The sequence below is a fragment of the Diceros bicornis genome, chromosome 37 (assembly GCF_020826845.1).
Source record: "Diceros bicornis minor isolate mBicDic1 chromosome 37, mDicBic1.mat.cur, whole genome shotgun sequence".
Classification (NCBI taxonomy): Eukaryota; Metazoa; Chordata; class Mammalia; order Perissodactyla; family Rhinocerotidae; genus Diceros; species Diceros bicornis.
In genome coordinates, this window is record NC_080776.1 from 223,881 (window position 1) to 235,540 (window position 11,660).

Here is an 11,660-nt window from a genome sequence, read left to right on the forward strand (position 1 = left end):
CATACCATTTTCCATCATATTCCACCTCAGTATATTTGAAGATTATATCTCAGAGTCTATGTCCCAATTTGTAAAACAAAAAAAAAATACTACTACATAATTTTATCATTAGCGCTTAAAACATACACTAACGTACATCTAATTCCCCCTGGACATTGCAATTTTATCCACTTTGGTATTAACTACATTCCCACACTTTCTCATTGAAATCACACAATGTCTGTGCCAAGATGAAGTTAATAATACATGAGAGAAAAATAAAAATTGTTTTTTGTCTGTAGTATGGGAAATACATTACAACAGTCTATGCTGCAGTAACCAATAGTGACTTAAAAGTCTCTATGTCTTAAAATAAGTAAGGTGGATTTCTTGATCCTGCCACATATCATCTTGGAACTCATCCTCCCTCAGAGAGGTGAGATAATAGCGCTTCCTTCGTCATAAGCTGCAGCAGTCTATGGAATGTGAAAAGAAGACATGGAAAGTCAGTTACTAGCTCTTAAATCATCTAGCCAGGTGTTACATATGCCCCTTTCACTGATGTTTCATAGTTTACCCTATACTTCAAAGACAAGGAATGCACAATACAGTCTTTTGTCAAGAAGTAGAAAGATTGGATTATTAAGCAACATCACTAATCAATGAGTTCACCCTTCTGGTTACCAAATGTTTGGTTCTCTCATACGAATGAGCTCAACCACTCTGCAAAGAAGACAGACAAAAGTCTCATTCAGTCATGGGTGCTGAGCAGATACCAAGCAAATCCAGAGTGCTTTTTTCTCATTTGGTGACCTGTGAAGTACAAGTCATCAAAATACCCAAAATATTTGGTGAATCAGCGTCCTGATCACAGCAATAAACCCTCCTAAAAGGAAAAAAAGAATGAGAAAATATACGGAAATAGGTTCTTAGATATTCTCAAATCTCACTGGGCAGGTATTTGGGCACCTTCTATATTTTCAATGAAGAAATTCATAAATAAAGTCACTTTTCTTTCTTTCAGTAATTTCTCACTCTTTTTTGTCATTGCTTCTGTCTTGTTCCTCTAGAATGTTCTTCATTTTCCAATGTCTTTATTGCTATTCTACCACGGTAATTATAGAAAATGATCTTCTTGTGGCTAAGTGGTTTTCTCAACCACCTTCCGTGGATGGATAGTGTAAGTCTGTGGGTAATGTAATATTGCTTTACAAATATTCACTGGATTCTCCTGATCTCTAAGGGAGAAGTGATCTTTGCACCCCATATATATGGGCCTGGCCCTGCACTTATTTGCTTTGCTCAATACCGTATGGCTAAAAGTGTCTGTTTACCAATTCCAGGCTGAAGACTTCAGAGACATCATGTTTTTTTCCTTCCTCTGTTGCTTCCTCCATCACCATGAGAAGCAAATGATTGAATAGCTCGTCTCTTCCAATCCCTTATTTTTTCTGTGCCTGATTTCTAGCTGTTTCATGGGAAATGGAACCATGGAAAGTCTTAGCTGCTGCCAGGGAACCTAATGAAAACAGAGAGAGGTAAAGAAAGAAAATATATGTTGGATTATGTCCTAGGGAACTTTTAATCTTTCACTAGAGCTGCCATTGGGATTTCCTATAAAATCCATCCATCATGGGAGCATGGGAATAATAGTATCTTCAGCGACAGAACATTGCAGAGTAAAGGCAGTGAAAGTATCTGAAAACAAATGATGGCCAGCATGCTGGTTAGTAATAATACCTGTCCTATACTATTTGTGAAAGTGTTTATATCTAGTTATGTGTTTTCCGTAAAATTTATTCTATTTAATATCACAGAAGCTTAATCCATTTACTGTTGAGTTAATATCTGTCTAATGAACCCTGTCTCATTCTTTATTTTTCATACATTGTGTATGTTTTCATTTTAGGCTTGCTCACTTCAAACAATATTTTTCTTCCAGTCCAGATGTAGCATTAAGCATATTTACATTTACTGAAAGAAATGACGTATTTGGATTCATTTTTACCATTGTTTTAGTGCTTTCCAATTATCTACCTTCTCCAAATCCCCCTTCTTCTCTTCGTTATCTTCTTTGGATGGATTAATTTTCTCATTTCATGCTTCCCTTCTATCATATAAGACAATAAGTACCATGATTATATATTTGTAAATGATTATGTAAGACATTTTTCTGTGCAATTTATGTATCAATACTAATTTTATTACACCTTTATATTCTCAAACGCTGCAAATATAATAATTTAACTCAGGTCATCACATTGTGGTTGTTGTGTAAGAAACCACCACAAAATTTACTGATTGAAAACAATAATATAATATTATTGCTTTGAAATGGCTGGGCTCAAAGGGCTTGCTTTCTTCTGGGGAAATGTCACTAGAGGTGGCAGTTGGATGCTGGTTGGTGGCATCTGAAATGTCTACTGAGCTGAGCGTCCAAGAAGCTTTCCTCACACGTGCGTCTGGGGGTTCAGTGCTGATCCACATGGCCACTCACTGCAGCAGAGAAGTCTGGCTTTTTAAATGTCCTTCAAATTCTCAACTGAGTCTTCAGCACTCAATTCAGCGTTGTGCGTTAGACAGACAATTTTCTCTAGTGTTCCTGGACGTACTGGTGGAATGGGGAGATTATTTCTAGTCAATCCTAACACTGAGTGTATAGTCCTTTATATGCCCTGGCTTCCTCGGGGAGCTTCTAACTGATTGCCATCTGTGGTGAGTCTTGTAGTTTCTATCCTTTTTGCCATGCTACACAAGACCTTGGAACAGAGAGCATTTTGTTCATTTCCTGTGACTAACATTCTTGGTAAAGAGGAAACTCCCTGGTGTTTAATTTTTCTGGGTTTCTGCTTTCATATAGATTTTCACTTCTGGTAAGTATAGCTTTAGATATAGTTATAGATATATTTGTGTGTGTATATTTGTGTGTGTGTAAATATATGGAGAGAGAGAGAGAAAAAAAATATAAATGTAGATACCTATTTCCCCATCAGTCTGTCTATTCATCTAAATCTGTGGATTGGTCACGTACTAGCCTGCCACACATCCAGACAGTGAATCTATCTCATATCATTTTCACAATATTCAAATTAAATTAAAATTTATTGTTTTTCAAACTGCAGGAATGTTATTATTATTATGTTTTTTGTGAGGAAGATCAGCCCTGAGCTAACATCCATGCCAATTCTCCTCTTTTTGCTGAGGAAGACCGGCTCTGAGCTAACATCTATTGCCATCCTCCTCCTTTTTTTTCCCCCAAAGCCCCAGTAGATAGTTGTGTGTCATAGTTGCACATCCTTCTAGTTGCTGTATGTGGGACGCGGCCTCAGCATGGCCGGAGAAGCAGTGCCTCGGTGCGTGCCCAGGATCCGAACCCGGGCCGCCAGTGGTGGAGCACGCACACTTAACCGCTAAGCCATGGAGCCGGCCCAGGAATGTTATTTTTATGAACTGAATAGCTATTCCTCAGAGAGTCTAACTTACAAGGGCACATGTTCCTAGGTGAATAATCACAAATAATAACTCCTGGTTATCTGATACCAAATTCTGAATGTTTTTTCCTGAATTACATTTTTTTAAATTTTTTGTTTGTAAAACATCTAAGAAACTGTTATTAAAGTTGAAGTTTTAAGATATTCCTGTTATTGTAAAAATATTTCCAAACAGATAATATAATATTATTCTATCAACTCAATAGTTCCAGATTTTGTGAAGTAATTTTAAAAACACGTTGATATATTTGTCATAGATTTCATGGAAAATATACATTGTTTTAAGTACCATTACAGTTACTATTTCTGTATCTTATCCTGCTTACTTCTAAGTCCCAGCTTGAGGTGTTTCTTCTAGAAAAAAAATTTGCTTACAAACAGTGGGTTTTCTATGAACTTATTTGAGTTCACTCCCTGAGACAAAAGCCACACTACAAATCCCCTTGAAATATACCCTTTTCCACCTTGGGATTCCTGTGAAGCTGTTGTACTACAATGCCATGAAGATTTATTAGAAATGCTACTTTTTATTGAAAAGAATCTACAAGCCATTACCTTAAGCTTCTAAAGGGGTTTATTGTTTGCCTATGGGGATTTATAAGGTCTTTGTTCTGAAGTTTTAACAAGTGATTTTACAGCCCCAATCTCTATTTAATCCTTGGTCTGAGGCCCACGCTTGAAGAGACTTTGCTGAGAGAAGCTATTTATTTTGGAACCCAGCACATTCTGACTGCTTATATTAACATTTTTTTCTGTAGCATGTCTCAGTCCTCTCATATTCTATCCTAGGCCATGAGAAGACTGGTGGCATTTTCAATCTTCTCTTTGGAAATCTTCTTAGCAAGGTCATTGAGTTCATTAGATTTCTTTTAGTTTTTTACTTATTACCACAGACTTTCTTTCACTGTATGAAAATGGTTCACTTTTCCTCTAGTTTTCAAGGATATATTTGTAACTTCTCTCTAAGCCCTCAGCAACAGTCTTCTTAGGGCTCTTATGTTTCCTCTACCAGTCTCTTTGTGGCCATTTTGTGCTTGGCCTGCCTCCTGATCCTATGACAACATTACATGGTTTCAATATTAGTTTTGGAGACATCCCTCTGCCAAGTACAAAAATATGTTCTAGATATTATTGTTGCATAGCAAGGAAGTCAAAATCTTAGTGGTTTAAAATAAAAATACTAATCCATTTTTCTGATGAAACTGCTGTTTGGGCAGCATTTGATGGACAGCTAATTTTTGCTATACATTGTATCAGTTGGGGCAGCTCAACATGGAGCTAGAGGTCTATGTCCAAGTTGGCTCAACCATGGCAGTGTTGGTACTCATTGCTGATTGGGAGCTCAGCTGTCTGGAGAGCTTCATTTTTCTCCACAGTGGCTTGTCCACAAGCTGCTTGGGCTTCTCACAGCAGGAGGAAGCAAAACAATAGACAAAAGATACTCAACGGCCCTTTTTATAACCTAATCATAGAATGCACATGGAGTCACTTCTGCCATACACTAATGGTAAAGGAGTCATAAATCTTTCTCAACTTCAAAGGAAAGGGGCATAGACATCACTTCTTAACGGAGGAGTGGCAACGTTCTAGTGGAGTTTGTAGAATGGTAGATTTTGCAACATTCTTTGGAAAAGGCAATCTGTCACAGGTTCTTATATCATTATGTTTTTATATAACAGGAATTATGTCACATTTTTCTCTCTCAACAGGACTTAAGACAGCACTTAAAATATATACTGTGACTTTAAATAAGAAATACTAGACATTCATTGTAACCAAAGCATATGAAAATCACATATATGTTATATAATTAGTATATTTTTAATATATTGCAATTCGGAGTTTGTGGTTTTATGCAGTAATCTACATTTATAAATATTTTTATGTATTATGTACTTATTCTATACATAAATGTAATATATTCTTTATATATATGTAAAACCATGTATATATTTATATCTCATATATATATAAAAGTTTATGAGCGTAGATTACATAGATGTATGTAGTTATATATAAAATATATATTTACATATTAGATTACATATATAAATTACATATAATTAATATATAAATATAAATTTTATGTAAATATATGTAACCATTTATTAGCAGAGATTACTTCATAAATGCATGAACTCCAATCTGTGTATCACACAAGTACACTTTCATAAACAATTTTCAGATAATGGAAGCCTAAACCATATAATTTTTCATGGCCTAGAATATAGTATCAATCCCTATGTTGTATGTATTTAGAATGAATTATGTTTAAGACTGATGGGTGAAATCATATATTGGCATACTATTCTTTTATTTTTTCCAATTTACTTCAATAAAAACAATGGAGAGAAAGATGATTGGATGTAATATTTTCTTCTAGCATTTCATCTTCAAGCATCTGATATTTCATCAGGAACAAAAAAGTATAATTGTTGGAGCTATGGAACAGCATTTTTTTGCTCCTTGAAGATCTGAACATATGGTGTTTTGCTTTGAGTTGATGTGAGCGAGTTAAATGAATGAGATTTTGTATTTAATTCAGATGTTAAAATTCAGATTTTAAGAACTTTTGACAACAGACTATTTTAATTTGATTTTCTTCATTCCTAAACTGACATTTCCTTCATATCAAAATACGTAGGGTGTAGGTCTTTCTTTTATTTTACTTTTTAAATACATTACCCTAAAAAAAGTTGCAGAGAGATTATGAGTATCTTGTCATTTGCAACAACACGGATGGACCTTGAGGGTATTATGCTAGGTGAAATAAGTCAGACAGAGAAAGACAAATGTCATATGATTTCACTTATATGTGGAATCTGAAAAAAACAAATGAACAAACAAAATAAATGCAAAACCAGAGAGAACAGATTGGTGGTTACTAGAGGAGAAGGAGGTTGGGCGGGTGGACAAAACAGGTGAAGGAGGTCAGTCATATGGTGATAAACGGTAATCAGACTTTTGTTGGTGATCACTTTGTAGTGTGTACAGACGTCAAATTATAATGCTGTACACCTGAAACCTATATAACGTTATATACCAAATTTACCTGAATTAAACCAAGTTCTCTAAGACCATTAGGTCCAACACCTTCAGTTAACCATAAAATAGGTGAAAACTTCAGCCATAAGGTACTTCTTGTGATCAAAGATAAATTTTTTTCATCTGTATAGCAGTCAATAGACAGTAGACAGTTATGTATTAGTCATGTATTTTAACATGCGAAAAAATTATTTGGATTTTTTTAGCTCTTAATTACTATTTGAAAAAATATATTATCTATGTTAATTTATGTGGTGAATTTCATCACGTGAGTTATTTTTTAATTAGTGTTATTTGTCTTTCAGACAAAGGCTTTATGATCACAAGAGAAATCCTATTGTAGATTCTGAAAGGAATGTGTGTGTAATCATCATGCAATGGAATTATACAGTCAGATTCCTGTCAGAAGATGGAAGAAAGTGTATAAAGACAAGATTTCCCCTAAAACGGTTTGATAGAGCCAATTTATCTTCTGACCAGTACTTGGAAAGGAGCCATGGAGAAGCTATTTCATTACAGCTTGTGGAATTCTACATAATGCCAATGATGACATTTAGGTTTGAAGTCTCTGAACGTGCCACTCACGTATCCCTGTATTTAATCCACTGTATATTCTGTGCTGGTTTTCCTTAAATAATGAAGAAACTTTGCTTTACTCTTACTCAATACATGCCACATTTCCTTATCATAACCTTTTTAACAGCCTCTTTGAAGTCTTTGTTTTTTAAGCTGTAGATAACAGGGTTTAGCAATGGGGTGACCACGGTGTAGAAGACAGAAATGATCTTGTTGATTTCAGGTGACAGGTGGGTATTGGGCTGAACATACATGGAGATCATGGACCCATAGTAGATAGTGACAACAACCAAATGGGAGCCACATGTGGAAAATGTCTTCATCCGGCCAGAGGCTGAAGGAATTCTCAGTATGGAGGACACAATGAAAATGTAGGACAGAAGTGTAAGAAAAAAGGAAATGCACAGCACAGCAATTGACAGGATAAATATGACCATCTCTGTGATACAAATGCTGGAACATGAGAGCTGCATGAGGGGAAGGAGGTCACAGAAGAAATGATTGATCTGGTTGGGCCCACAGAAATCCAACTTGGAAATCATCAGCGTTGGCAGAAATCCAGTGCCAACCCCTGTCAACCAGGAGATTGCCACCAACTTGGTGCACATCTCAGGACTCATCAGGAAAGTGTAATGGAGTGGGCTGCAGATGGCCAGATATCGGTCATAGGCCATCATGGCCAGAAGAAAGCACTCAGTAGCCCCAAAGAACACAAAAAAGTACAACTGTGTCATACAGGCTGGGAAGGAGATGGATTGGCCCCAGGAAAGCAGGTTGGCTAGGAGAAGGGGCACAATGGTGGACGTATACCAGATCTCCAGAAAGGAGAGGTGTTTAAGGAACATGTACATAGGTGAGCGCAGTTGCTGGTCCTGGCTCACTACCTCAATAATGACAACATTCCCTGTGACCGTCAGGAAGTAGCTGAACAGGAAAATGGCAAAGAGCAGGCTCTGCCACTCAAGAAGATTCTGGAATCCTAGCAACTGAAACTCAGTGACTGTGGATATATTTTGGAGCTCCATTTCCTGTGGAGAGGGGAAACACTTTGGAAAAGAACAGTACACAAGGCATAAAAATATTTCTAATAATTGATGTTTGGAACTTCTGAAACCATTTTTTTAAATAATTTGGATTTTTATGTACAGAATTTTGGAGGAACAAATGCATAAATTCATCTCACTTTTATAAAAATACCTTTTGTTATCACAAGCTGAATGTGGATATTAGATCTTGCAAAGAATATCAGCAAATTTCATTTGTAGGGTTCTCTGAAATCTGGAATAATTCTCAGATACAAAGGCATAGGCAAAAAAGGGCACTGATTGAAACCAAACTCATAAACTGATAATAACAACAAAGTTTAAAAGAAAATCAGGCACATGTGGAAGTAAATGCTTTTCTTTTCTCATATGTGAGTTTTGTCCAAAAAAGAAGTTAGATACAGCATATCTGCTTCAACATCTTGGGAAAATTTGTTCATTCTTCCCTCAAACAATATCTGTAGATACCCTGGGGTGTGTGTGTGTGTGTAAAATCTTATGCTGAATTAATCTGTATCTCCATGTATATCCTGTCTTGCCCCATTGGATATCACATTCAGCCACAGTAATCACTCCTTCCTGTACACATTCAACATGTCACCTTTCTTTTGCTTTCATTTAATTCATTGTCAAACTCAGTTTTGGTTAAAGCCAACACCCACCTGCCATACATGAGCTTCCATAAAATAAAGGAGGTGAGAGACAATGCATAATGTTGCCATCTTAAAATTCACAACCAATAAACTCCGGTGTGTCCTTAGCGCTGTGGGACAATCATTCTACACTGCCTTCACCTGTTCACCTTTCCATTCTCCTCAGTGACTATTTCACACGTGTTCTTCTCTTTTAAAATTTCCGACACTTCCTTGTCTATCTATACCATCAGTAAAAGACCGATTGTACTGAAAAAAAGTACTGAAATCCTCTAACGGGAATATCAGATGCTCAGGCCACTAAATTCCCTACCTGCTACCTTTTGTTCCTGTGCATCTGCTTGCTACATCTTCCTCTGAATAAACAGTCTATATCCAGGTTAAGGTACGTCCCTCCACATGTGCTTTGGGTGCTGCACCCTTCCACTTAGTGGGAGGTATTGCAGGTATTACACCCTCTTACTCCCCTGCACCAACAATGACCCCCTCTCTGCTGGATCATCTCCTCAGCCTGTCAACAGGATGGTTTTCTTTCCCTTTTAAAAAGAAAACAGAGAAGAAAAGGTCTTGATGCTATTGTGTTCTCCAAACGCTGCCTGCATTTGTCTGCTCACTTTTACTCCTTCTCTTCTTGAGGTTGTTGTCTCTCTCAGCTGCCTCTATTCCCACTCGAATCCACAGCAATCAGGGCCCTTCCTTTGCCACTACACCAAAATCATTCTACGGCATCATCACTTTCCAATTATGCATCCTCATTCCTAATCATCTTGATCTGTCATCAGCATTACACAGTTGATCCCTCCTTCTTCAAGGATCTACTCTTTTCACTTAAGATGCATGACTACATGAGTTCAACTATAGCTCTGTCTTATCACATTTTATCCATTTCTTTTTTGAGCATCTCCACATCTTCCAATTTGCTTCAAATTTGCTAATATATGACTTCAGGGCTGAATACTTCTCAGTTCCCCCTCAATTCTCTCATGGTTTTATGTAGTCTCTTGACTTTAAATGCTGTCATTTGGCCCTCGATCTCCAAATGTGTTTATCAAGCTTGAATATAAGCTTCATGTAAACAACTTTCCTATTTGAAATTCACACTCACATGTCTAATCAGCATCTGAAACTTAACACAAATTAACCCGCATTCCTGCCTCACACACCAGTCTCCCCTGAGTGAGTCTTCTCTATCTCAATAATGACCACTTCATCCTCCTACTTGCTTAGGCCAGAAATCTTGAATTTGTTTCTTGTTTCTCTTAGACCCAATATCTGATTTCTCACCAAAATCCCTGGCTCCACCTGAAAATATATCCAAAAGCTGATCACCATTAACCACCAGCATTGCACCGTCTTTGGAAAAAGTGCCACCTCCTCCTACCTGGATGGTTCAATAATCTCTTTGCAGCCCTCCTGCACCCACCTGCCCTTTTTCAGTAAACACTCAATAAAACAGCCAGAGTAAACCTTTCAAAACAGAAGACAGAGCGTGTCACTCCTCTGCTCAATCCCCGCAGAGGCATCCAGCTTCATGGGTGTACTGGGAACACAAATGTACCATGAATCCTTCCTGCTAAGTGAATATAACGAAGTGGTCAATTAGCTTATTTACACATCAAGACCGACTGCTGTGCTCATTTGCTGTTTTTGTTTTACTTCACTATTTTTGCTGTGTTCTGTTTTCTCCTCTCATATTTGGTCAGAATCACTGGGAATATTGTCTTCGTTTCACCTTAAAAATATTCATATGGAGTGAAAATAATAGCTTAACAAAATCCATGCACTTGTCATCAGGAACAGAATACCGAATGTGTCTTATATATATTAAACTATGTGGTATGTGCTTTCTTAAAGCTTAAGAAAGGAAAAAAAAAGAAAGCCAAAACCTTCACAGTTTAGCAGGCCTGCCATTGCCTCCTCAATCCCTTTGTTACCCTCCTCCTTGCCCATCCTGCTCCCAGCTCTCCAGCTTCCTTAGTGCTCTTCAAACCACCCAGGACTTGCCTCCTTTTCTACTCAACATACTCAGTTTCCTGGAATACTGTCCCTGAATATTTCTACAAGGATTATTTGCCATGCCCTTCTAGTCTGCTCAAATATCACTTTCTCCATGATATCTTCTCAGACCACTCTACTGCCATTCCAGGAACTTATGACATTGATTCAAGATACAAGTGTTGTAAAGAAAAGATACAAGCGTTGTGTGTATCTTGCTTTGAAGACAGAATATTCCAACAGTTATGACTTGAAACCATTGAATGAACAGCTAAAGGAAGCTAAAATATTATTACTTAATGGTAATAGATTAATTGATTTTTTAAAGCTCAGTGTAATTAAGGTAATTCTAGCACTTGAAAATTATTATTTTTTAAGTAATCAGTATTTCAACAGGTGATGAGTTCATCATTACTTAAAGTATCTCAGCAAAGACATATGATTGACAAAGTTCAGTTGCCTTGTGGACTTGAAAGTGCGTTGTGGGAGGGACTTTGATCATTTTGTTGATCGATTGATTCAGAAAGAGGGAGATATGATGGAGAATTTTTGGAGACACAATAATGCTCACAAATTGTCTTAGGAAAATAACAGTTCTATTTTGGAAAATGGTCTTTTTTGACTTCCTTATCTCATTTTTTGTAATTACTATGGGACTCAATATAAATGACCAGCAAATAGATAAAAAATAATTTAAATGTTGAGAATAATGGACACCTAGTTTGGGAGACCACAGTGAAAGCAAAATGGCATTGTATTACACTGGGCAAAGATTACAGGGCATTTGGCCCAATTTCTTAGTCATCTCAAGTCCTGCCCACAATGCACATTGAAGTGCACAAGGAAACTGAACTTTGTTAATCACCATTCTTTGCTTA

The 11,660-nt window shown here is 36.9% G+C and overlaps 1 protein-coding gene across 1 annotated transcript; it reads right to left on the reverse strand.

The window, feature by feature from the left end:
• Positions 1–7,177: 7,177 nt before the first annotated feature.
• LOC131399285 (olfactory receptor 11L1-like) lies at positions 7,178–8,116 on the reverse strand. Its single transcript, XM_058533457.1, has one exon. The coding sequence runs from the start codon at positions 8,114–8,116 to the stop codon at positions 7,178–7,180; it is 939 nt and encodes a 312-aa protein (XP_058389440.1).
• Positions 8,117–11,660: the final 3,544 nt, after the last annotated feature.

Bases quoted from the DNA above. Each gene is read 5' to 3' on its own strand.
- LOC131399285 (XM_058533457.1), bottom strand. From the start codon at position 8,116: ATGGAGCTCCAAAATATATCCACAGTCACTGAGTTTCAGTTGCTAGGA.